This window comes from Neltuma alba, unplaced genomic scaffold, assembly GCF_004799145.2.
Source record: "Neltuma alba isolate B1F8T4 unplaced genomic scaffold, ASM479914v2 tig00005327_pilon, whole genome shotgun sequence".
NCBI classification, from domain to species: Eukaryota; Viridiplantae; Streptophyta; class Magnoliopsida; order Fabales; family Fabaceae; genus Neltuma; species Neltuma alba.
In genome coordinates this window covers 1-27,209 of record NW_021634061.1, presented here as the reverse complement: position 1 = coordinate 27,209, position 27,209 = coordinate 1, and the positions used below count along the sequence as shown (strand labels likewise).

Below are 27,209 nucleotides of genomic sequence, written 5' to 3'. Positions count from 1 at the left end.
CATGGTTAGAAAAAGAATAGCCTATAGTTGTAATCATGGCAAACATGGTTATAAAACAATATGCCTTTGAATGATAAATTATAATAGCAGTTTAGACTTGACTATCTTAGTCAACACTAGCAACAACTAAACTTGCCAAAATTTCCATTATCACATCGTGGATCCACAATAATTCAATCACATGCAATCTAAGGTCTCAAGCCCACTACCAGCACCCTATTCCAATGTCCAAACAAAATAAACCAAAGATAGAAAGTATAATACGTTTATTTAGTCAAACGACATAAAAATATAAGAAGGTAAAATAAGTTCCAAATAAATGCAGTCCTGATGCGTGGCAATATACGAAAAGATTACATAAAATAAGGTCCAGAAGCTCTACACTGCCAGCTACAGTTATTGAGCCTCAGGAGTCTTCCCCGAAGGTCCCGCTAACGTATTGTTTCCTGAAAATGGTAAAGCAACAGGAGTGAGACAACGTCTCAGTAACTAAATCCCTACCTATCCCACACCCTAGCATGGGCTAGTGAGGTGTCAGGTGGGATACACAGAGTTAATAATAGTTAATAAACATTTATTTAACATTTAAACTCACAATAATCATACAAGACAAATATTTCCACCAGTCTCATGCAATGGATACATTTCAAAAGAAATAACATACTTGTCATTTATTTAAAAGATATAAATATCAATGAATATCTCATGTCATATGCAATTCCTGAACCCAAACCCATCCTTATATCCTCCTTATTTCCGCCGACTGGATCCATGGGCTAAGTTCTTTCCATTTGACTGGCAACTCTAACAAGCTCACCACACGAATGATGTGGACCGGCCAAAGACCACAGAGCACTCGGTGGACCATGGGTCCCCCCCCCTCGAAGAACTAGTGGGGTGTCGCAGTCCCTCGAAGAACTAGTGGGACAATAATAGCAGCCAACCATAGAGCTCCGTATGGAGGCTAATACCACGTGGCAAGTATATGAATCTCAATAACTCCAATTATCTCCTTTCCCCACCAAAAATAGATGCACAGGGTTCAACATGACACATTTATATGCATAATCAACAGAATTTCATAATAGCACATCATAATCATGATCACCAATTTCTTGCAATACAAACTATGTCAATCCTTTTTTAAAATAGCATCCCACAAGACAGTTCATATAAAACGTAATATACTTTTATAGAATTAGTTATCAAGCCGCTCACCAACTTCATACTAGAGCATGCAACAGATAGAAATTTAGTTACCTGGTCTCCTAGCTATCAATCAACTACAACCAGAGTCCAACCTCGAAAATGCCACAATAGAGTTTATATCTACAAACAAAATTAAAATATTATCTCTATAGTATTAGAGTAGGCTACTCACAAAATTCTAGCCTCTAACTCCTTCTCTAAAAGCTTTAATTTTACTCAGAACTCTAGCCTAAAAGACATTTCTCTAAGGTTTGGAATAAGAACATATATATATGTGATTTAGACTCGATTCCTAAATTTCCTTACTTAAATATCCTTTAATTATTATATTATTTTATTAGAATCATCAAATTCATAATGGAAATAGACAAACTATAAATTTATAACTTATATTCCATCTTCGAAAGACTTAGACAAATAGACTTAGTACGACCCAAGTTATTCTCACTACAGAAGTTAAACCCATAATCTAACCGTTGAATTCAATTTCCTATCCATCATGATACTATCCTCCAAATTATAGCTCAATCTAACGGTGAATAAACTTTAAAATGCTAATTTACTATTCAAGACTCTATCTGCTAAATCTAAAAGATATAAGTTAAAAACGTACCTAATAACTTGTAACTCGGAGATCAAAAGGGTGATCCGACCGTTGAAATTAACGATTTTGATGTCCCAAATGGACCGACCAAATTTCAGTCCGATCCAACGGTTAATAAAATTAAAACTAGCACTTTTCTGAGACTACCTCAGATATGTGCGAAAATTATTTACTTACTCCAAGCTCCACTCACTAGCTCCTATATATAGGCTCCTCAAACTCCTTCACTCTAAAGATTAGTCGATGTGGGACTTCTATACTATGGTTTAATTTTCTAGAATATCATCCACACATACACACAATCACATACAAAAACATTATTAAAATAATAATAATAATTATTTGCCTATATCTAACTTCTTCTTTTTTTTTCTTTTTTTTTTACTTAATACTAAAATATATTTATTTATAAATTTAATTAAATACTAGATAAAAATAAGGATGTTACAAGTATGGTCCAAAAACTGACGTAACATCTGGATTTTTTTTGGGCCGAACCTCGCTGGGACTTGACTGCCTGCAAGCCCACGAGCTGAATGATGGACCTCATCCGTTTTCCCTCCTCCTTTACTTTTATTTTTTAAAAGATGATACTAGCTCCTCTTTTTAAAATAAGAACTCATTTAATATTTAATTTGATCTTAGATATAATATTTTAATTTATTTCATCTCTTATATTTATCTATTTATTTCAAAATAATCTTTGTTGTAGTTGTACATATTAAATGTTCCATCAAATAATAGTTATAAGTAATATACTTGATTTAACAATGATATTATTCTAAATATAAATAACTAAGTTAACAAACTTTTTTAATTTACTCAAATTAGTTAATTATCTCTTATATTAAAAATCATTATATTTTATCCTTGTCAGAAGAAATGCCTATATTTAGTATCCGACAGTGCCTCGAACAAAATTACCTCCAATAAGAGGATAATTGTACTTACCAGGAAAAAAAAAAGATCATATATCTATATTTCAACCAGGTTTAAAAGATCATTTATTAAGGGATGGGAAAAAAAATATTAAATACGAGTATCTGTAGACAAAATTTAGAACATCATAAAACTGAGAACCGCGTATTATAAAAAGAAATGAAACTAAAAAAGAAGTCATGTATCGTTCTAGAGATGGAGGGAGTACCGGTTTTTCTTTCTTTCTAACGCGCCCATGATACGACACAAAAGAAGGATAAAACAGGCACACGAACATTGAAAGCCAGAGATCTTCTCTCTTCCTTGACAATGCCAAATCAATTTATAAGTAGCAAGGACACTCAATTTAGCTTCATTCTGGACATGATCATCCTTCTTGTGATGTTCACTGTAAGCTAGTCGGCTTCTTCTGGGTCACAGAGACTGCACACGGTTGAGATATACTATCTTTAAGTCCTAATTATAAGACCTAAACGAGATCTTTTATTTAGGACCGGATGTAGTATATTTTATATATTAGGCAAGCCGTCTTTGTTACTTAAAAATCATCTCTCACGCTTTTTCCTTTTTGCCTTTTTTGGCACCTCTTTGTGTCCGCACCATTTTCTTGAAAGGGAACGAGTATGAGAACGACCAGAATAAAGCCAACCAAGTGGGCATCCACAAAACATAAAATGCTGCTATTTGCTGGCAACCTTTATTGGGCTCTAACATAGTGACGTCCTTGTCTATCATCTGCCTTAACCCTGAGGGTAAACTCCCTCTCTCACCCACGAGTGGAACGCCTATTTTATTTTCTTACACGCCAAAAAAAAACTAAAATAGTTTACTCGAATGCTTATGAGGTAGTGTTTGGCCTCTATAAGTGGTTCGTGCTTTAATGGCCAGATCGATTCAATACCTTTTAATAAGCACGGCTTTAAATCCCAATCTAGTAAATGAAGAAAAAGAAAACCAGTCGGGATAACTTTATTAGTTATTACTGGGATTGGAACTAACTCGAATTCAAATAAAAGTCAGTATAATACCAAACAGTAAGTAGTTTTTTTTTCCCGAATGAAACAGTAAGTAGCTTGTAAAAGCTGAAATAAAATATTTTTGAATTTGTATGATGTACGATAAAACACATAAGATTGTTTCACTACGTTAAACTTTCTGATTTTGGTGAGTTTTACAAGGTTCACGAGAATGATTCCTTTATATTTACACAATATCCGTATTTTTACGGGAGTGTTTGGTAATCTTTAAAAATATTTCTAAGAAACACTTTTCTTCAAAACGAGACAAACTCCTCCACATATTTATTTTGTAAACTCTAAAAGCACTTCTGAAACTATGATTTGGTTTTATCTAAACACCTCTTATGTCTCGATGGATTGCTGGGCATAAAGGGCAGGGATAATGAAGATGCTTAATACGATTCCAAACGAATGGGCAGGGGCTGGCGACCGTATGGCCAGATGGATTAAAAGCAGACATTATATTTGTTATGCACGAACCATGATTGAGGATCTTGATATCTTATATATAGTTGTGTTAGTGATGGAATTAAGAATCCGAATAAAAGCAGGAAAAGAGAAACATGAAGAACAGAACAGGTACCATCTGATCATTATGGACTGCGCAGCGAGATTCCGTACAGAAGGGGGTGCTGACGGGACGCAACTCGCAAGGCGCACCACGCTATTCGATCCAGTGAGTTGAAAAGTTCTTAATCCACCATAATATGCCCTGTTATCTTGTTAGTTTACTGTTTATATATTAGCATCTATTAAAGAATATATAATTTTTTTTCCATTTTTTTCTATCAAGAAACCAACAAATTAAATCAGGGTACAAGACATATCCAAGTGCAGGAGCACGCGTGTCAAAACGGAGACGCTGTTGGAAAGAAAGTAATACTCCTCTGCTGCTATTTATAAAACAGAAAAAAAATTTTTATCATATTTATATGATACTGAGAGAAATTTTTTATATGAATTTACGATTTTATCTTTCATTTATTATTGTATTGATTTTATTTACATAAAATATAATGTATATTAAATATGGATAAAGTTAGAAAGTTATCAAATTTTAAATGAAAATTAATAAAATTTGAATTTTTTTGTTCACATAAAATATGCTGGAAATGTTTTATAAATAGTACCACTTGTTATGAGAGTGAAGCTGTGGTGTTTTTTTGTTTTTTGTTTAGTGATGTGATGGTGATTTCACGTTGACGGGCGATCGCAGTCCGCTGTCAAGCTAGTCAAAATACCCAAATAATGGATGCACTGGTTTCTTTGGCGGCCGGCGCTCAGTCAGATCGATCAATTATTTGTCCGCAAATTATCACGTAGCACAGTATAACATTAATACTCACTTATTATGTAAAAATTAGATAATTAATTTTAAAAAATAAAAAAATAAATTAGTTAATTATAACAAATATGTATTGATTTTCTTAAATAATTTTATTTAGTCATGTATATTGAAATTATTTTTTGATAAGAATTTCGTACAATCAATAAAAATATTTTAACTAAAACATTATAAATTAAAAATAAATTAAATTAAAATTTTATATTTAAAATTACGATCTCGCTCAACTAAGTTTCTCAGTTTTGCATTGAGCACGGCAGGAGGAGGTAATACGTCAAAGGCTGGTATGGCATCGACTTCTTAATGGGTTAACTTTTAAACCAGCCCGCCGCCGGTTATGGAAAAGAATAGTCACTACAATAATCCGATCGTAACGTCAAAGTATCACCGACTTTTTCACAAGGAAATATTAATTTTGATGTTTAATATAAAAACTAATTAATCAATTTGGATATATTAAAAAAGTGTGTTAAATTAGTTATTTGTAATAAAGATGTGTTGTATTTTCTAAAATATTATTACTAATTAAGTGTATTAGTTTTAATATTTGATGAAACATTTAATGTGTGTAAGTACTATAAAGATCACCTCAGGAAAAATGATTAAATATGAGAGACAAAATGAATTAGTGTCTTATATTTAACACTAAATTAAAAGTCAGATTAACTTTTATGTTAGGAAACGGAGATTGTGTGAAATAATGACTAATTAAAAATTGTAGATAATTAAGCAGAAATGAGATAAGGCATGTAGTACGCACCAGCCCACAGAAAAGCTAGGGTTCCTTTTGGTAATCATGTTTGGAGAACTAGAAGGCTGCTTTTCCAGCCACAAGCACATCCCTTTTTTTTTTTTTTAAGACCAGAGATCCGTAAGCACATTAGTCATTTTATCTTTTCCTTTTCGTGTTTGAATCAAGTTTTGGCTTTACCAAAAGCTGATTTTCAACTACCTAAAAACCTAGCTATCTGGTCAAAAAAACTACCTACAAACATATGGATGACTTAGACAATTATGGGGTTGTTTGAATGGAAACTAAACTATAGTTTCAGAAGTAATTTTTACGGTCTACGAGGTAAATATGTAGAAGAGTTTATCTCGATTTACGAAAAAGTGCTTCTGAGAAGCACTTTTCAGGGTATCCAAACACTCCCTATGTCTATGAGTTGGTGAGAATACGCTGTAGACAAAATAATTACATGTTGTGTCCTGTCTTTAAAATGAAAACTAAATAATTAATTTATAAATGTTAAAAAAAGTTAAACAAATTAATTATTTATAATAAATGAGTATTATTTTTTTAAAAATATCTATATTAATCATGTATTCATGTGTGTTGAATTATTTATTGATGGGAACTACTTAACATATGCAATTATCTTAGAGACTACTTAAGGTAGAATAAATAAATATAAAAAATAAAGTAAATTAAGATCTTATTTTTAGAATCAAAATTAAATCTATAATTGGCTCTAATATTAAGCAAGGAAAGTAGTATTATTCAAGTAATTCATATTGCCTTTACAACTAAACTTACTTTTTTAATAATAATTCAAATAACTTCTATTTTTATAAACTTATTTATTTATAAAAGTTAATTCAAACATAAATCAAATTACCAATCCAATTTTAGGTTTCAAAAACGCCCATTCCGTCCAAACTCTCCTGGATGCATGGGCTCAGCTCCTCGCTTATGTGCTGCAAATATCTAAAACGCCAGTTCGAGAGAAAGCTTTAGGACTTGTTTGAGTTGATGATTATAACTTTTATAAACATATTTTATACTACCTCCGGTCCTTAATATAAGACTCCATTTGACTTTTTGTTTGGTCCTAATTATAAGACCCCAATCCATTTTGTCTCTCATATTTATGTATTTTTTCCAAGATAGTCCTTCTAATAATGATAGTTTTAGCCAATAGACTTAATTAGCAAGGATATTTTAGGAATGACAACACTTATTTATTACAAGTAACTAACGTAATTTACTTCCTTAATCTCCTCAAATTAGTCAACTGGGTCTTATAATTAGGACCAGAGGTAGTATAAATCAAGATAAAACTCTTATCATATGTTTATTTCGTATTATGTAAATTATGATTAAAAAGTTGTTTATTAAACTGTTCCGAACGGGAAGTGATGCGGGATCGATTCAATTGGCCATATATTTGCATACAGCATTAGAAAAAGACACATAGGGAATAGGCACAGCTGATCATGGGTAGCAGATTCTGCTTAAGCTAAGCTATAAGAAATTTGCAACTTGTGAAATTTCAGAAGATTATTCGTGCATTTGCCATAAAAGCTGATTACAATAAAGTTGCTTTTATTATAGATAGCTCTGTGAATCCCTGTATATTTATAGCACTAGGATGCAGACGTTAGCACCCACCTCCAAGCAGCTTCACACGCTAGCTCTCGCTTAAAACCCTTGCCGCTGGTTCTTGCAATCTCTCCCTCTCCTGCCTTTGATACTGTTATGGGAACCGAGGCGGTGTCAGCCCGTCACTTGGAAGCCATATGGAAACCGCACGTTGCCGTTCTGCCAAGCCCCGGCTTGGGTCACGTGACACCTCTCTTTGAGCTGGCGCTGCGCCTTGTGACCCACCACGGCTTTCGCGTCAGCTTCCTCAACATCACCACCGAAGCCTCCGCCGCTCAAAACCAACTGCTGCACTCCCCACGCCTCCCTCCCGACCTCCACATCGTTGATCTCCCACCTGCTGACGTGTCCACCCTCGTGTCCCCGGAGACCACCGTCGTCGCCCGTCTCTCTATCATCGCGCAGCAAAGCTTGCTCTGCTTGGAAGCACTCCTAGCAGAACTTACCCCCAAGCCTCGAGCTCTCATCATTGATCTCTTTTGCACCCAAGCTTTTGATGCCTGCAAGCGGCTTTCCATCCCCACCTTCACGTTTTTCACCCCTTCTTCCCACTTGCTTGCTTTCTCCTTGTTTCTTCCCAGGCTTGACCGGGAAGTTGAGGGAGAGTTCGTGGACCTTCCTCAACCCGTTGAGGTCCCCGGTTGCGCACCCATCCGAACCCAAGACTTGTTAGACCAGGTCCGGAATCGCAAGATTGATGAATACAAATGGTATCTCTACCACCTCAGCCGCCTTCCCATGGCCGCTGGCATTTTACTTAACACCTGGGTGGATCTCGAACCCGTCACCCTCACAGCTCTGAGAGAGCACTCATTCTACCGGCAGATACCAACTCCGCCAGTTTACCCGGTTGGACCGATCATCAAAGAAGCCGGAGCCGAGCGTGTGGCTTGGCTTGACAGACAACCTCCTGAGTCGGTGCTGTTGGTGACACTTGGCAGCGGGGGTACTCTGAGTGGGGAACAAGTGATTGAGCTGGCTTGGGGTTTAGAACTGAGTCAGCAACGGTTCATCTGGGTGGTTCGAACGCCGAGCGACGCGAATGCATGTGCCACGTTTTTCAGCGCGGGAAGCGATGCCGACGACCCCAAATCGTATTTGCCGGAGGGTTTTGAGGAGAGGATCGGAGAAAGGGGGTTGGTGGTGCCGTCGTGGTGTCCGCAAGTGGAGATTCTAGGTCATGCATCGACCGGAGGGTTCCTGTCTCACTGCGGGTGGAACTCGACGCTGGAGAGCGTGGCAAACGGAGTGCCGATGATCGCGTGGCCGCTTTACGCGGAGCAGAGGATGAACGCGACGATGCTGGTGGAACAAGTTGGGATGGCAGTCAGAGCAGGCGAGAGTGATGGAGGCGTAATTGGAAGGAAGGAGATAGAGAAAGCGGTGAGGGTGATGTTAGAAGGTGAAGAAGGGAAGGCCGTGAGACGCAAGGCCAAAGAGTTGAAGCAGAGGGCTACTGAAACGTTACGCAATGGCGGATCCTCGTACGAGTCGCTGGTTTCTCTGGCTGACCTGTGGAAGGCCTCATGCGCGGAGTAATACATGCAGAGGCTGGAGGTTGATCATGCTGGTTCCGCTGGTTCCTTCCATCTTTAATTTTAGACTTTACTGAGATACAGGGGTTCATAATAATGCTTCGTGCTTGAATAAACTGAAGACAGATAACAAGAATAATTGCAGGCAGATGACAGAGTGTGCCTCAGCATTTGTATTTCATCATCCAATACTAGTTAAAATCACAATCCTCAAAAGTATTTCTGAAAAAAAAAATCATAAAATGAGATAAATTTTTTGTAAAAATATTTTTAAAATTATAATTTAGTTTCTATTTAAGGGGTGTTTGGACACCTTAATAATCATTTTTCAGAAGTATTTTTCCATAAATCAAGATAAGTTCTTTTATTTATTTACTTCGTATACTATAAAAACACTTCTAAAACTATAGTTTAATTTTATCTAAATACCTCCTTAGATGTTTCCTAAATGGTTAACTGAGAGACATCCAAATCTGCACACACAAGAGGAGCGCGAAGTTTGGCGCGTATAAGATTTAGTTTTCTTTTTACCCTGTCCTCACTTCCTATTTTCTGATCTTGGAGGTTATATACTTCGAGTCCGCATTAGGTGCGGTCAAACGGTGTCGCATCATAGGGAAAGTGAAGTGACCCGCTGAAATGGCTGATGCCCAGCTGCCCCAGTCCCCAATCACCCCCTTCCTTTGGCGGTAATTACTCGTTCTTTTTATTACTCCTCCGATCCTTATTATAAGACCCAATTTGACTTTTTATTTGGTCTTAATTATAAGACCCAATCCATTTTCTCTCTTATATTTATATATTTTTTTCCAAGATAATCCTTCTAATAATGATAGTTTTAGCCAATATATTTAATTAGCAAGGATATTTTAGGAATAACAACACTTATTTATTATAAATAACCAACTTAACTTACTTCCTTAATCTTCTCAAATAAATCAATTGGGTCTTATAATTAGGATCGGAGGAGTATTATTTTTTATTTTAAGGCCACCCAGTTTTTTTTGAATGAAAAGTAGGATTTTATTAAAAAACAGATATTTACAACAGAGGCAAGAAGCAGTAACGCAAAGCAAAAACAAAACAGCCTAAATAAATCAGCCTAAACGCATTCTGGCAAGGACTTCTTTCGCTTGTATAACATGATTGCTTAGAGCTAACACCTCATTCACCAAGCGATAAGGGTTAGTGCTTTCCCTTTCAAAAATACTTCAGTTTCTTGCTTCTCAAAGTTTCCAGCACATTAAACCGAAAGTAATCGCCCAAGGGGGGTTGCTGTGGGAGACGCCTAGATTCAGGTCGAGCCATTTGTTGATGGGTTGGCTTGAGAAATGTGGGTGAATTTGGGGAGGTACTATAAGCTTCCAGCAAGTATTAGCTAATTTGCACCTCCGTAGGACATGATTCAGGTCCTCCTTCTCTCTTCCACAGATGCTGCAAACTTCTAGTTCGTTCATTCACTATCGGAGTCTTACCTCATTACTTAGCAACTTGTTGCTCATAGCCAGCCATAGGAAGGTTCTAACTCTGTGGGGCCCAAGCCATTTCCATACAAGCTTCCAGTGATCACTCTCCTCATCCCAGTCATCTTCCATGATGAGTCTGTAGGCAGACCTGGTAGTGAAACGTAAGCTACTAGTAAGACTCCATCAGGATTTGTATTATGGGCCAACGGGTGAATGGCGGCAATTTGTTCAAGGGCATGCTGAGGCAAAACGCTTGCAAACTCATCCCATTTCCAACTCCCATTACATGCCGCAAAATGAATCAATGGTTTTTCTAGGTTGATTTCATCTAGAGGAGTAAAGGCCAAGTGTTTCAGCGGGCCTAGATCCCTTACCCACATGTCAGACCAAAATCTAATGCTCTTACCATCTCCTATTTTCCAGCTTATGCCTAAGCTTAACTCCTCCCAGAGTGGTGTCAAACTTCTCCATAGGAGGGAGCTGTTTTTACTTTTAAGGTTCGGCTTATGAAAAGGAGTCCATTGATATTTGTGTCTGATGACTTGGACCCAAAATAGGTCTGGCTGCATAGTAATTGTATAAGCCAGTTTTGAGAAGAAACGCTGAATTTTGTCCCATCACATTTTTAAGACCACATCCGCCATTTTTGACATACCATGTTCCACTTGACCAATGGTATGCCTTTACGCTGCTCGATGCTCCCCCAGACGAAGTCTCTGATAGTTGCCGTGATCCTTTGACAAGTAGAGTGGGGCAATCTAGTTGACTGCATTGCATAAATAGGTATAGTTGAGAGGACAGATTGAGTGAGGGTCATTCTTCCGGCCAGTGAGAGCGTTTTTGCTTTCCAGCCTTTGAGCTTTTATTTAATTCGTTCTTCAATATAACCATAAGTCTCTTTGGTAACCCGGCTATGGAGGAGGGGAACTCTAAGATATTTCCCAATATTTTTAGCCTTTTTGTATCCCAATCTGTTATATATGTCTATACCATCCGATCTGCTCACATTCTTGGAGAAAAAGACTCTGGTTTTGGCCTCACTAACCTTCTGGCCTGAGGAGTTACAAAAATCAGCGAGCATTCTGTTGATAAGCGCTACTTGGCCTGTTGCTATAGAGCTAAAGAGTATTAAGTCATCAGCAAAGAAAAGATGGGACGGGGGGGCCTCTCCTACCCATTTTGATCAGTTGCCAGTTTTTCCTCTCAACTTCAAATTTAATAGCTTGTGATAACCGTTCCATACACAAAACAGAGATATAGGGGGATAGCGGATCATCCTGCCTAATACCACGTTGAGGGCTGAAAGACGGAGTTGGCTTCCCATTCCAGAGAACTTGCACAGTTGAGGACGTTATGCATCTCATAATAATACTGATTAAGTTAGCTGGCAGCCTTGCTTCAAAGAGCGTCTCCCTTAGAAAGTCCTAGTTGACTCTGTTGAAGGCCTTTTCTAAGTCCGCCTTGATGGCTATCCATCCCATCTTCCCAGTTTTCCGTCTCATGGAGTGGATGGCCTCTTGCCTTGGCCACCTAGTTTTTTATTTAAACATCATAATAGTTAAAAAAAATAATATTTTTTCAAAATTATATTTAGAACAAAATTAGGCCTTCTAAAATATTTCTAAAAAAAATGAACAATACAGTTTGATTCTTCATGATTCTTATATGGGTCAAGATGCATGTTAAAATATTTTCTAAGTTGCATCTAGTATTATTTTAAAGCATTTTCTAAGTAACATCTATTTTTTTGAAATTTTTTTAATGTAGCATTCGGTATTCCTAACTAATTTGTGATTTATTTAACACCCTAAAATATTTTTTCAAATGTATTAAAAATATAAGGAGGCTAAATTTTTTATTGTTATTTAGGACAATACTTACGTCAAGTTTTTAATATTCATTATATGAAGTTTTCTAATTACATATTGTATTATTAAAATATTAGCATTTAATTATAAATTCATATAAAACAAAAAAGGACACATGGCTGTATAAGATTGGAGAAATTGAGATAATAAATATGAAAAACTTGATATAAGATTTTTTCTTTTATTTAATGCACTTGGACATTTGATTTTACTTGAAATATTTTGTTTGATTTTGGTTATGATAGACTACTAAAAGATATTTTAGGGTGTTAAATAAACTGTAAATTAATTTAAAATACTGCTACTTAACAAATGTTTCAGTATGCATCTCAACTTGTGTAAGAACTATAGGCTAGTTAGCATTTTTTGTAAGATATTGTAGAAGGTTTAAGTTTAACATAGTATGTGTGTGTGTGTTAATTTTAAAAAATAATTGTTATGTTTGAATTTTTTTTTAAATTATAAAGATATTTAAATAAAAAAAGTGAGTATAAAAAAAAAAAGAAGTGACTACAGCCTCAATTTTCATGCGTGTGGAGAGAGAAATCCTTTCAGCATTTCACTGTGTCTCTGATACGAGACCTTTTGGCCGCTGAGCACCAGGTGCTCGTCGATTCAATGAGCATCTCATGCTGACTCACAAAGCGAGTCTAGATATTTTAGATATTTCAGTTAATTCGTCAAAACAGGCAAACAATCAACACAAGCTATCCAACCTCAACACTGTTTTATTTGCTGAGATCGCCCTAGCTATGTACATGATTCAGCGCTGAGCAGGGCATGATCGAGCCCCTCTCCATTTCTTTTCTTTTCTTTTCTTTTTAATAATTTTTTTATTTTATTCAGATTAGGTTGTATCTAATTTCTTAAAATATTTTATAGAAGCACTCACACTTTAAATTAATTAATTTTTAGTACATTTAGTATTTTAAAATATTTTTACAGTAAGACCCAATATCTCATATTAATTAATATTTAGTGTATCTAATATCCTAAAATATTTTTCAGTAACACCCAATATTCTAATTAATTAATGTTTAGTACATTTAGCATCCTAGAGTTATTTTCAGTACCACCTGATATCATGAATTATTTTTTTAGTACATTCAACACCCTAAAGTATTTTTATAGTAGGACCCAATATCCAAAGTTAATTTTTAGTGCATCAAGCATCCTGAACTACTATTTTTCAGTAACACCCAACATCCGAAATTAATTATATTTATTACATCCAATATCCTGAAATACTTTTCCTGTAATACCTAATATTATAAATTAATTTTTAATATATCCAGTACATTAAAGTACTTTTCTAATAACACTCACTAATTGAAAAAAAATACTCTAATATACTAAAAATTAATTAGTTTGGGATACTAAGTCTTATTAAAAAATATTCTAAAGTGCTAAATACAAGTTAAGAAAAATGCCAAGTAAATACTTTCAACATTCCAAACCCCAAAATAGTGCTCCTGAATACACAAATACCATTACCGGGATTTGCAAATGTTGATAATTTACCCATACGCCCTTCTCTTTTTTTCACTACTTCCCTCTTCCTCTTCTCTTTATCGAAGCCCTCTTCCTTGCTACTGTCATCCAAGCATTCTTCTCTCTCCAGAACAACAATCTAATATCACCGTTGATCACGAGACCAAATCAATTCTGCATAAGCTCTCTTGCTCCTTTAATCATTGTCATGGCCCTCATTCTCGTTCTGCGACTGCCACTGACGGTGGTCATGAGCTCCAACGACAATAACTGAGGGAGTGGATAGTACTCTGCATATGTGTGTGCAGCTCAAAGTCTCCAGGAGATGATGAAAATTACTCTACTGCCATTTGTGTTGGGTTTACATCCTCGAAGGACTACCTCAAGGAAGGGTTTCATATGACAAGAAGATTTTTGTTTTGGTGCCTTGCATGGAGATTGCCAAGAGTGAGAATTCCTCACAAGTTACTGATTGAGATAACAAGAAGAAGGCGGATCAATGTCTTTTTTTTTTTTTTGGCTGATATGTGTTTGGCTTCTTCTTTATTTTTATACTGTCAATGAAAATCTGGCTTGTAGTCGATTGTTACACTAAAGTTGTCCTAGTTATATTCAATAAACCTGTGCACCCCACTTTCTTTGCTGCACTTGCTCAATTTATTTCAATGTGGGGACTTAAAATTTTCATTTCATTTGACATTTATATCATTTTTACTTATTTTGGTAACATGTGATTTGCCTAACTTTGCCAATTAATTTGTCATGTAATGAATTTTACATATTAAATGTTATCCATATATATAAAAGTGTTGTTAATCAGTATTAAAGAGTTATCAACAAGCCTAACAAGAGAGCAACATGTAATTTACTCAAGTTTGTCAATTGGCTTGCCCTATAATGAATTCCAAGATTCCAATTGTGATATTTGAAGTTTATAACAGATGATTAATTAAAGTAGGGCAGAGCAACGGGCGGGTTGGGCTGCCCGGCTCCTAACCTGTGGCCCGCCTGTTTAAATTTAAACGGGTACGGGTTAGCCCGTACCCATAGATACCCATTTAAACCCGTTGTTGAATGGGTTGGTTTAACTGGGCGGGCTGATGCGGGTAACGGGGAACTCGTTTAAGAATGGAAAGACATGAAAATATTATCTCATATTCTCATTCATACTAAACTTTTTGCAGCTTAAAGACGTAAAAATGGAAATACCTTTCCTAAAACAGAACCAATGTTCAGTGTTTACTAGCAATGCAGCAATCACATATAAATATCAGCAAATACAAGTATTAAGCTAATGAAAGTAATCTCAAATCTTACACATAAATGTCGACCCAAAAGGCAAGAGCTCAAAACTAAAAAAGAGTGAAATAAATGGAAGATTTGAAGCTGAAATGAGAGACGACGACATGAGATTGAGAGGTGGGAGATGCCGTCGACAAGGCTAAGAGGCAAGGGAGATTGATAGGACTAAGAGGCCGACGGACCGTGCTACGAAGGTGACGAGAGAGGAGAGCTCACTGCTCAGATGTCGATGAGATGGAGCGTGTGAGACCCAGAGGCAAGAAGGCGAGAGCCGCCGTGGAACACTGGTGCTGAGACTGAGTGAGCGACGTGTCCCTTGTGCACCTAATCGCCTTCGTCGTATGCGTGAGAGATTGAGAGATCGAGAGGTGAGTGGCAGCGCGAGGGCTCAAGTTTGAGATTCAATCTGAGGGAGAGGAGTCTAAGGGGAAACTAGGAGTGGGGTAGGAGAGCTCGTGAGAGAGAGGGGAGAGGCGTCCTAAGTCTCTCTCAATCAATTCACAAGTCAGATCCCTCTTTTTTTTAAAAAAAAAATAAAAGTCTAAACGGGCGGGTACGGGCAGCCCGTGCCTTTGCCCGTAGCCCACCCATTTAATACTTAAACCCGCCCATTTATATTTTTTTTGGGCGGGCTTAAATGGGCCCAGTTTTCATGGGTTGCGGGCGGGTAGCCGGGCTATGGGTTGCTTGCTCAGCCCTAAATTAAAGGAATCATGAGGCAAAACTTTAACAAATAAAAAGTGAAAAAATTTAACAAACTATTTAATTAAAACTGAATTGCGTAATTGGAGTTAAATTGCTATGGACGTTGATAACCTTTTAATATCGATTGACAATACTTTTATATAAATAGATTACACTTAATCTATGAAATTCGTTAAAGACAAGCCAATTGACAAATCTTAAGTTGTCAACTGGTCAGGGCTGTTGACAACTCTTTGATATCGATTAATAATACCTTTATATAAATAGACTATGCTTGATCTATGAAATTCGTTAAAGGCAAACCAATTGGCAAACTTGGGCAAATCATATATCGCCAATTGGTTGGGGCTATTCACAACTTTTTGATATCAATTAATAATATCTTTATATAAATGAACTATACTTGACCTATGAAATTTATTACAAGGCAAAGCAATTGACAAATTTGGGCAAATCACCTGTTGCCAAAGTAAGTAAAAATGTTATAAAGGCTAAACAAAGTTAAAATTTTAAGTTTGCAAATTGCACATCGAAATAAACTTAGCAAGTGTAAAATGTATACAAAGATCGTAGGATGCACAAGTTCATTGATATATAACATATTGGCAGTAACAACAAAAAGGTAACTATTGACAACTTTAATATAACAATTGACAAGAAGCCAAATTCCAACGGACAGTATAAAAATAGAGAAGAAGCCAATCACACATCAGCAAAAAAAAAAAAAAACATTAATTCGCCTTTCTTCTTGTTGTTCTCAATCAGTAACCTGCGAGAAATTTCCTCACTCCTGGTAATCTCCATGTAAGCTACTGGAATAATAAGCTTCTTGCCATATGAATCCCTTCCCTGAAGTAGTCCTTTGTGGAGGCAGGCCAAACATACATGGCATCAGAGTAATCTTCATCATCTCCTGAAGACTTTGAGCTACACACAGGTGTAGAGGAATCTCCACCCTCTAAGTTATTGTCGTCGGAGCTCATGGCCACCGTGAACCATAAAGCGGGAAAGAGAGCAATGACAACAATGATCAAAGGAGCAAAACAGTTTATGGAGTGTTGATTTGGTCTCAAACAGCACAATCCCTTGAACAACGGTGATATTAGATCGTTGCTTTTGAGACAGAAGAGTGCTTGGATGACAGTACAGCAAGGAAGAGGGCTTCAGTAGGGAGAAGAAGGAAAAAGTAAAAGAAGAGAAGGACATGTGGGTAAATCAGCAACATTTGCAAATCCCAAATTGGTATTCTTGATCTGGTTTGGTATTTGCGTATCTGAGAGCATATTTGGGGTTTAGAAATTTTCAGGGTATTTATTTGGCATTTTTCCTACAAGTTAACCCAAATACAAAAAAAAAAAAAAAAATGAAAAAATTTGAGAAAAAAAGGGAGGAGGAGGTGGTTTCTCATCATATGCGGATTCCTATGTGCATATATATGTGCGCGCGCGCATGTAACTCCGCATGTTTCTCAAATTATGCGAGCAATAGCATGCAAGAATCCAGAGGATTTTTACTATGTGCAAAGAGACTTTTTTTAAGGGGAAAAAAGTACTAAAATGGCAATATGACATTGTTGTGGAGCTAATTTCAGTGCTTATTATTTTGATGAAAACTAGTTTCGGTGCTTATTATTTTGATAAACACCGTAAGCTTATCAAATTTAGATTTTTCATATCTCATTTAGATGATCCGGATTTGAGTTCTTTTTTATTTTGATTTGTTCAAAATAGTTATTTTAATATGTGTAGAATTTAAAATAAAGATAATCTATTAACTATCATTTTTTCAAAAAATAGTTTTTTATTTAAAAATAATTAATTAAAAAATTAAATTTAAACCATTCAAATCAGATATAGATGGTTTAGTCAAAGCAGGAACCAATTTCAATACTCATCGCATTGGTCACATCATCCCAACTATATAAATTTAATATGGACGACTGAGATTTAAATTTTTAAATTTTGTTTTTTTGAAAAATATTTTTTTAACAGGTATATAATTTAAAATAAATATAATTTCTTAATTATCAGGTTTTCATGAAATGAATTTTTATTTAAAAATTATAGGGAAAATTAATCTTTTAGTCATTCAACTTTTAACTCATTATAACTCAGTATCTCAATTATGACTCGGTGCGACTCAGTTCCTGAAATTTTGACTCACATATAACTCAGTCTACCTGTCTTTTTTAATTTTTATATTACTATCCTTTCCCTTCACAACTCAGTTCTATGCGGCAACATGCTCTTCCAACTCAGCTCCACTTGGTTTTTTTTTTTAACAAAATTTACACACACAAAATAAAAGGCTGGAGGGGGCCGACGAAGGGGAAAAAAAGTTGCTGGGAGATTTACATCATCAGACCCAAGCTTGCTGGCGTCTGTCTTTGTGGTCTCTGAAAAACAAGACAATCACATTTGATAATATCCTTATATGCATCAGATGGGAACTGGTGCTTTAAATTGATTCCTTATTATCAATTTCTTTGACATCAGTGCTTGGTAGCTCAATCGATGAACTAATGGGAAGGCCTGAGTTCTACTGTAACTTAGGATAATTGAAAGAAGATGCCAAGGGGAAGAAGAATTGATGTATCATCGAAACCAATGCCGGAATGGAAGCAATGGTTGCATATTCGGCTAAACAAATTGAGAAGCCACTGTCGAAAATATGAGGTACACCTTGAATTGGATGAATCCGCCTTCTTCTTCCGCAGCTTGGGTCAGTCCACCTTCATCACTGTGTGAAGTTGTGAATCTTTAGGCTCATCTATAGGGATGTTGTCTTGTTTTTCAGAGACCAAAAAGACAGACGCCAGAAAACTTGAGTCTAATAATGTAAATTTCTCTGCAACTTTCTTTTTTCCCCTTCTCGATCCTCTCTAGCACTTTAGTTTTTTTTTTTAGTTTAAATTTTGTTAAAAAGAAAAAACTAGGTGGAGCTGAGCTGAAAGAGTATGTTGCCACGCACAGTCGTGGAGGGGAAGGATCGTAATATGAAAATTGAAAAGATAAGGGACTGAATTATATGCAAGTTAAAAGTTTTAAGACTAAGACACACCGAGTTATAGTTGAGGGACTAAATTACAAATGAGTTAAAAGTTGAATGACTAAAAGATTAATTTTTTTAAAATTATAAGTTGAAAATTTTAAATTTGAACTATTAATAGCATAATGGAAACTAGTTCCATAGAATACACCACAAGAGGTTTACAACCCAACCCTCCCTCTCTTTTCAGCCAATAATAGTATTTACCTGCCAACGCAAGACTGAAGGATTAACAATATGCCGCCTCTCATTTCTTTTTTTGTTTTTAGAATGAACATTCTCGTTGCAACGGCGCCACAAACAGTTGAATTAGCCGGTCCTTTATTTATAAATCCCCGCCCACCGCATCAAAATTTCAAATTATTGTCGCAACTGAATTTCAGTTTTCTTAATAAAAATATTAGTTATTTTTATACTTTACTATTTTTTATTAATGAAAATAATTATACGGAGCATTAGAAATTATAGTATTTGCTAACATATAAGCATATTTTAATAAAAAATTTATAATTCTAATTTTGTCTTGAAAAAGATGGGAGTTATTCATGAAATATGATAATTAAACGCCGAGGGATAGCCTTAACGATCACGACGAGTGCACGCGCTTTTCTCAGATCTGCTGCATCTGCATTGGCACTATTCTTCTTCCGTTTTCTCCATTCACTTCTGAAGCAAATCACGTTTCTGATTTTCACTCAACATCCCAATATGAAGAACTTGCTGTTATAATCAAAGGCTTCAGCTATGGAGACTGAACTCAAAGACCTGAATTCGAATCCGCCTGAACTCGACAGTTCAGCAGATCCGGACCCCGTCCACGATGAGGCTTCGGCTAAGGACGACCGTCCCCTCCTCAAGCCGGACCCAACTTCCCACGTCTCTTCTGGCCACCTCGAAGACCTTGAGAAGAAATTCGCTGCCTTTGTTAGATATGATGCTTATGGAATCATGGGACGCGGAGAGTTGCCGACGAGGGAGAAGCTCCTGCTTGGGCTGGCATTGGTCACGCTGGTTCCAATTAGGGTGGCCATGTGCTTCGCCTTGTTATTCACCTATTACTTGATATGTAGGATTTGCACGCTATTCTACCCCCCGAATCGAGAGGAAGAACAGGAACATTATGCGAACATGGCTGGGCTTAGGAGGGCTCTGATTATTCAGAGTGGGAGAAGCATCTCCAGGCTCATTCTTTTTGTTCTTGGGTTTTATTGGATAAGCGAGACATACCGGTTTCCGAATACTGATGACAAGCCTGCCACTGAGGTACTCCATTTCCATCAGTTCTGCTTTCAGATTAATCATCATCACGCTTGTCCTACTTAGTTTCGGGAATATCATGGAAACTTCACTCGTTACTTGCTGTTTCATCTTTTTCTGGACACATGCTTCCCATACCAATATCCTATACGTAATCTAAGGTTGGAACGATTTCGGTTATGCTCTGAGCGTAATCTGTCTAGGAGGACCTGCGCCACCATGACGATGGGGCGGCGCTGAACAATCATTTACTCATCCAGACACATCAGCAGAGGTGTCGAGGCCTCTAATCGATGCAATAAATAAATTATGCTTATATTTCATTGTTCCTTCTTACTTGACGCTTGAGCCGTGGCAATAGGATGAAGATTTTTTTTTCCCCTCCTTTTGTTTTCGAGACTTTCTGGGTTATAGGATCCTCGTTTTGCTGCTATTTTACTTATTGAGAGACATGGACTCCGTGTACTTCCTTCCTTCCTAGAGGGACAAATGGAATGTGTTTCAGCAATTTTAGCATCATTGGCCTCTGATCTTGTTATGTCTTTTACCATTTTTGCAAGATTTTCTGTTTCAATGTGTGTGTGTGTTATTTTGATCTAATTCATCCTTTTCTTTCAATGTGAGAAGGCAGGCAAAGATCAACCTAAAGAGATGGAAGCACCCGGTGTGATAATATCCAATCATGTGTCGTACTTGGATATTTTATATCACATGTCTTCCTCCTTCCCAAGTTTTGTTGCTAAGGTTTGCGATGTTCGTAACAATTTATGCTTTTGATTTATACTTTTCGTGTTTTTATTGACATTTTGAATTATTTCTGACATTTATTTTAAACTTCTGATTTCAATTGTGGATTTCATTGCTGAAGAGATCAGTGGCTAGACTTCCTCTAATTGGTCTTATCAGGTTTGTTGGCTTTCTTAATGTGTTCCCTTTTGCTCTTTTGATGTGGTTGATCAGCTCTTTTTCACTTTGTGATGAATTTATGATTTATCAATTGAGAATGCTCTATTCTATCTCTGAAATAATGTGCACTCATTTTTCTTTATCAGTGAAATAATTTGATAACCGGTGCTTACATATTATGTCATGTTTTATGGCAGCAAGTGCCTTGGGTGTGTTTATGTTCAGCGGGAGTCCAAGTCTTCAGACTTCAAGGGTGTTTCAGGTCAGGTGCATAAAGGGAAATACCTCATCTTTCCACTCTCTTGTTGTGTGAATTTCTTGTCTTTTTGTTCAATGGCATGCTAATTGCCTGAGGCCTTTTGCATCTTGAAGTGATAAATAAATTGTTGAAGTAATCAACTCTTTATTAGTTTTTTACAAATACATTGTCATTCATCAAGGAACCTTCTTGATTTTCTCTTGATTGAATGATAACAGAAACATACACAAGCTATATTCTGGAATTACGGTAGAGTTGAAATGAATGGCTAGACTTTTCTTCTTTTAGTTGTGAGCATGCTTTCTTGAGAACCTAACTTACAACTGCCAGTAGGATAAGCTCAATAACTGTTGAGTTCAAACATACATTGAATCTGGAAGTAGTTTGGGCTTCATGAGGTAAATAGAAAAGAACTTGGAATTGGCTTGAGTATAGATTATGGAAAAGGGAACTATGCTCAAATTCCTTCCTTTAAAGATTATCTATCGGGAAACATTGGCTTGGTATTAATAGGATTAAATGCAATTCTCAAAGTAGAAGCAAATTTTAGTTGTTGCCTGTGCCTTTCTCAAGCTTTAACTTGGGCATTTTTCTATTGAGCATCATATAATGTCAACGAAACTAGACTTTCTCAAGCCCTTGCGATTTGTTGTATCTAGTATTTAGAGGTGCTAAAGCTGGCGTTTTCATCATGGACATGCGCGCATATTAGTCCATCAAACTAGGGTCCTAGTACGTTGTTCAATATGATATGTTATGTTTTGGAGCTTTGTGTGTTGTGCATTGTTGCTGGATTTGATTTTTCTCCAATCTTTATCCTGGGATGAATGGGCCTGTAAATTTTTCCCCGGCAGGTGTTGTCACAGAAAGAATTCAAGAAGCTCACCGTAACAAGTCTGCCCCAATTATGATGCTATTTCCAGGTTATTACCCTTTAAATTATTTCTTCTTGTTAGTTACATTTACCTTTTGCTTATCACCGTGAGGTTATCTTTCTTGGTAGTTTTGAATATGGAAGAATGGTATGTGTGTGTGTGTCTATATATATATATAGCTTATCAGTTTTTATGATATTATGAAATGGTTTCTTTGTGATGTCCGATTTTGTTTCAATAAAACTGATGGACCTTAAGGCTATTAAATTTATGTGACAGTTCATATCTGTACTAAATATATGCCTTTAGAAGTTTTGGTCTCTTTCCAAAATTTCCCTGTTTCAATTTTATAGAATAAAAATAAAATACTAACTCAACAAATCTCTCACCACAGAACGACATGTGATTTTAAACCTACAAAGTACAAATGGAAATTAAAAATAAAAAACTTCGGCACACTTTTATGCACCTGTCTTTGGCATTAGTATAAAATGATAGATGTTGCTCCTCTCATAATTGATTTTCTGCCTTTTCTGTAATATGTAGTTGATGATACTGGTTGTTTCATGTCTGGCAGTTTATCCTATGACCGACGTATTTATTGAATCAGGATGCCAGTCTCAATATGATTATATCACCTAACTTGAGTTGGACTGTTGTAGCTTGAAGACCGAGTAGTCTACCACTTGTGGCTCAAGTTCAATAACCAGCTACTAATGAGCATAGTTACAGTACAAGTAACAGGGACCAGTCAGGGAAATGTCTAGAAAATAAAAGCCCATACATGGATTTGATGTGACTAATTTTGAACTGGAAGACCCCAAGAGCAGGCGTCGAAATTATTTTGAAGACAGAAAGCTTGTCATTTCTTAAAATAACACTGGTTGACCATATGATTATGAATTTATGATATAATTAACCTATAATATTTTAAATCAGCTCCTATATCAAAATCTAAACCAGAAATTTCGTTCTTGAAACTTATGCCTTCTTGGTTGTTCTGCTGCATGTGCTGTCTTATTTCCTTTCACCATCGAAGGTGATATCGATTATATCTGGTATAGTTTATAGATCTAAACTTGTTGGATGTTATGCAGAAGGTACAACCACAAATGGGGACTTTCTCCTTCCATTCAAGACTGGCAGTTTTTTGGCAAGTGTACCTGTGCTTCCTGTAATTTTAAGATACCCTTACCAGAGATTCAGTCCTGCCTGGGATTCCATATCCGGGGTGAGTAGTTATCAAGTATTCAATGATCAAAATTTTCCCACTTTTCTATGATTTCTATCAATAGGAGTTAACATAGTATCCAGCATCTAGGGTTCTCATTTTTGGTAAGAATGTCAGGTTTTGACCCTAGAATCGTGGCCTGAATCTGAGAAGTTAGTCTGTACCCTGCTCTGATTTGAAGTTTGATCTTGGGTTTGAAATATTTGAGGGAGTCAATGGTTGGCTAGTTGCTTTGTACATGCTTAGAAAAGTCATAGTTCATTTGCCCTGTTGGATTACAGAGCAACTTTCCTGCATCAAACCTAGCAACTTTACTCGAATCTCCTTGATAATTAGATCGAGGTCTTTCTTTTTCTGCAGAAACTTTAACTTATATTCTTAGTGCAGGTGCGCCATGTAATTTTACTTCTCTGTCAGTTTGTGAATTATATGGAAGTGACAAGGTTACCTGTTTACTACCCCTCACAGCAAGAGAAGGATGACCCCAAACTATATGCTAATAATGTTAGACGGTTGATGGCTGGTGAGGTATGCAACTCTTGTTGACTGATATATGATATGAAAAATTTTGAAAGCTAATCATACTATATCTTGTATAAATTCCAGCATAACATTTATTTCTTTGGGTTGTATCTCACTGATTGCATAATAAGGATTCCTAACCAGTTTAGACACTACGTTGGTTGGATTTGACTTTTGGATGTGGTATATCCGGAATAGAAGTCTACAAGGAGTGGGACTAGACTGATAGAAGATGAGGAGGGAAAAAATTAAGGATATATGGAAATTGAATCAAGTATCGCCTTTATTCTGTCACTGATATATATTTTGCATGGATATGCTTTTGTTCTAAAATTATTTAGAGATTATATGGTGATTCGGTTTATCTTGTTAGTCATTCCTTTTATTTTTCACATGATCTTTAGCTAATGCAAAAGGTGTGTGGGGATACTCTTCACAATTTTTTCTTGAGTGTCAAGTGCTGGTTTGTGATATGAAAATCTTACTGCTCACACTTTGCAATATTATGTAAAATTTTATTCCCATTATTTTCCGTGGAGCTACTTGTGCATTCTAACTCAAAAGGGAATATTTACGTCTTGTCTCCAGTGTTATTGCGTAGCTAATTGTTGGTACTTACTAGATCTACTTTATTAAATTTTCTGCTTGCAGGGTAACTTGATACTTTCAGATATTGGGCTAGCAGAAAAGCGGATATATCATTCTTCTCTGAATGGTAATAGCTTGCCTAGTGTTTTGCATCAGAAAGACGATTGATTGTTTGATGGCCCCGGTCTGAAATAACATATATTCTGTCTTAGTTTCAAATTTGGTAGTTGTTCTCGAATGGACAGCTTCTGCGCGGGGTGTCAATACCTCTTAATACATTCACCTAAACTTCAAAATGGCACTCGCGTAATTTTCTTGTAAATAGTGTGAGCACCGAAGTGTCTTAATTGCTTTTTTTTTTTATGTTTTAAGTAACCTTTAATATATGGGTTATAGTCGAAGCACCCAATTTAAGAGTCATGTGAGTGGTTGTCAGCTTTTTCATTGTGATAAAATGATGTCGTCTGTTTTAGAAAGGCCATGAAGCATACTGCTGAATCTTCTCTTTCGTTCTCCTGCAGGTTTATAATGCAATTGCTAATACGGATTGGGGGTCTGTATATTCCTTGTATGGTTCTACCTCTACAGGAAAAAAAAATGAAGAAATTAAAGAAAATATAGAAAAGCCTGTGCAGCACAAGCATTCATATAATATTTGTCTGATTATAGGTACTTACTCTGGGCTTTGTTGCAATTTTCAAAGCAGAGGCCTTTTATTTATTTATAAAAGTTTTACGGGCGATCATGAAATCCTCTGCAGTGAGCTGGTTCAGAATACCATTGCTGATTCTGTTTATTTGATGTAATGCTTGCGGAAAACAAGGTTAGGTTGTAAGTTGTAACGTGCTAAAGAAATTAATCTTGGACAGGTGCTGACTAGCTAGCAGCTTTCAACATTTTGTGGAGGACCCATATAACCCGACATGTACTTTTTTCCCTCCCGGCCGAAGCATTAAGGTTCTGAATTTGGATTAAGTGATTAACATTGTTTCTCCCTTACCCCTCACTGAATTTACTTACCACTCAATGACCTTCTACTTATTCGCAAGTGTCGATAGGCCTCTGCCCTTCAAAATTCATCATCTTTGTTGCCAAATTCCCTTTCGCCCCACTGAAAAGTGGTTACCTATGATGAACCTATCAGTCTTCTAAGGACTTGTTTGGCATAGCTGTTATCATATCTTGTCGATCACAATTAATAAACTATTTATAAATTAGTCCAAGGCGAGAGGTATCTACACCTAACTTCAACAGGTTCCGGATCTTGAGGGACGCCAGAACTTGACATCGGAACTTTCAATTTCCGGACAGGGTAATTCCAAGAATTCCTGAATTATGATTGTTGGATTGAACGCACGGTATGAAAATCTCAATGAGAATTTTCCGAACCTCAACAAAATTTTATATTTATAGAATACATGTGGTAATTGCTACTCTTTCCCATTTTTTTTATAAGAGATGATTATTGGAATAATGTTAAATTAGTTTAAAAGTAAATATATAAAATATAATTTATTTTTAAAAAATACCTTTACCTATAAAAAATGTGGATGGGAGAGAAGTGAAAAAAGAGAAAAAATATGATCAATGAGAAAAAAAAAGAAAAAAGAACACGTTATTAATCGAAATTAAATATAAAAAAATACATTAAATGTCGACACATTTTTAATATATCTCTTATAAAAAAATACCTGTAAGCCCAAACAAAAACACCCAAAGTCTTGGGGGGGGGGCATTTAATCTGTTCAGTCTTTTTTAGATTTTAATTTTTATAATTTTTTTCCCAATTAAGCGTATTATCTATTTTTTCATACATGCTTATTATTTCATCTAGTTTAGTTAGTTGAAAGGACATCTCTTCCACATTTTACTACCTTTAACTAATAGTAACAGATTTTTTAAACAAAGTAATTTGGTTAATTAGATCTTATATCAAAAAAGAAGTTAGTAAAATTTATAACAAGGAAATAAATTTAAACTAGACGCGGCATATTACAACAAGAAATACAGCTGACAGAGGTGAAGCTTTATAAATCTAGTTTCTTCACCTCCGAAAGGACCGAACCGATAATTCTCAATTGGATGTACAGCAGATGGAGCCATAACAGTTAAAAAGTATAAAAACTTCAAGCGACGTTGTTTTCAAGGGGAAATGCAAAAGCTACTTATAAAAGATTTCCAATGTTCAAGACTGAGTCAGAAGTAGGAAGACAGGTCCTGATCAAACATTCGCATTTCTTACCTTCTCAGATTAGCTTGTTATCCTTCTTTAATGGACTTCCTCAATTCCCATGACGATAAGCACCCTCTCAGGGGTGACTGTAGAAACAGTGAAGACGTTGACAAGTGCTTTTGCCGCATTGAGATTGAGGACAGGCAGTTGACGGCACTTCGCAGCCTTCTTTTTTCACTGTCACGACTCTGAAAATTAGGATCATGCTTCACAGCAGAAATTCTGAGTGCTTCTGGAAGAATGCAGTTGCAAACTGAACCTGCCACAAGTTCAATGACGATGATATTAATGGTGTACTTATGGCGAAGCCCATCATTGCCATTAAATCTAATGAATGACATGACCTACGAGTGCGCAGACTTGAATGTGCGTTTTTAATTTACACCTCACACGCCATATATAACCAATTTTCCTCCCCTTATGA

At 36.1% G+C, this 27,209-nt stretch overlaps 2 protein-coding genes and 1 long non-coding RNA gene across 5 annotated transcripts; all 3 read left to right on the top strand.

Moving 5' to 3' along the window:
• The first annotated feature begins 7,455 nt into the window (after positions 1 to 7,455).
• Positions 7,456 to 9,212, top strand: LOC114747454 (anthocyanidin 3-O-glucosyltransferase 5-like). Its single transcript, XM_028935790.1, has one exon. The coding sequence runs from the start codon at positions 7,596 to 7,598 to the stop codon at positions 9,036 to 9,038; it is 1,443 nt and encodes a 480-aa protein (XP_028791623.1). The 5' UTR covers positions 7,456 to 7,595; the 3' UTR covers positions 9,039 to 9,212.
• Positions 9,213 to 9,969: 757 nt separating this feature from the next.
• LOC114747456 (uncharacterized) lies at positions 9,970 to 27,070 on the top strand. Its single transcript, XR_003740384.1, has 3 exons — positions 9,970 to 9,980; positions 16,357 to 16,366; positions 26,669 to 27,070. It is a non-coding gene; the product is annotated as an uncharacterized LOC114747456 (long non-coding RNA).
• On the top strand, positions 19,511 to 25,501 carry LOC114747455 (lysophospholipid acyltransferase LPEAT1-like). Of its 3 annotated transcripts, XM_028935792.1 has the most exons (9): positions 19,571 to 20,177; positions 20,799 to 20,915; positions 21,040 to 21,077; positions 21,275 to 21,339; positions 22,191 to 22,259; positions 23,309 to 23,442; positions 23,830 to 23,970; positions 24,616 to 24,679; positions 25,074 to 25,501. In XM_028935792.1, the coding sequence occupies exons 1-9, from the start codon at positions 19,659 to 19,661 to the stop codon at positions 25,079 to 25,081; spliced, it is 1,155 nt and encodes a 384-aa protein (XP_028791625.1). In that variant the 5' UTR covers positions 19,571 to 19,658; the 3' UTR covers positions 25,082 to 25,501. The 3 variants fall into 3 exon arrangements, with proteins under 3 accessions (XP_028791624.1, XP_028791627.1, XP_028791625.1); XM_028935791.1 differs by lacking the exon at positions 25,074 to 25,501 and having other exon boundaries at positions 19,511 to 20,177; positions 24,616 to 24,735; XM_028935794.1 differs by lacking the exon at positions 25,074 to 25,501 and having other exon boundaries at positions 19,511 to 20,177; positions 23,830 to 23,965; positions 24,616 to 24,681.
• Positions 27,071 to 27,209: the final 139 nt, after the last annotated feature.

Bases quoted from the DNA above. Each gene is read 5' to 3' on its own strand.
- LOC114747454 (XM_028935790.1), top strand. From the start codon at position 7,596: ATGGGAACCGAGGCGGTGTCAGCCCGTCACTTGGAAGCCATATGGAAA.
- LOC114747455 (XM_028935791.1), top strand. From the start codon at position 19,659: ATGGAGACTGAACTCAAAGACCTGAATTCGAATCCGCCTGAACTCGAC. The intron at 20,916-21,039 runs GTTTGCGATGTT...TCATTGCTGAAG, and splicing joins TCCCAAGTTTTGTTGCTAAG to AGATCAGTGGCTAGACTTCC. The intron at 21,078-21,274 runs GTTTGTTGGCTT...GTTTTATGGCAG, and splicing joins CCTCTAATTGGTCTTATCAG to CAAGTGCCTTGGGTGTGTTT.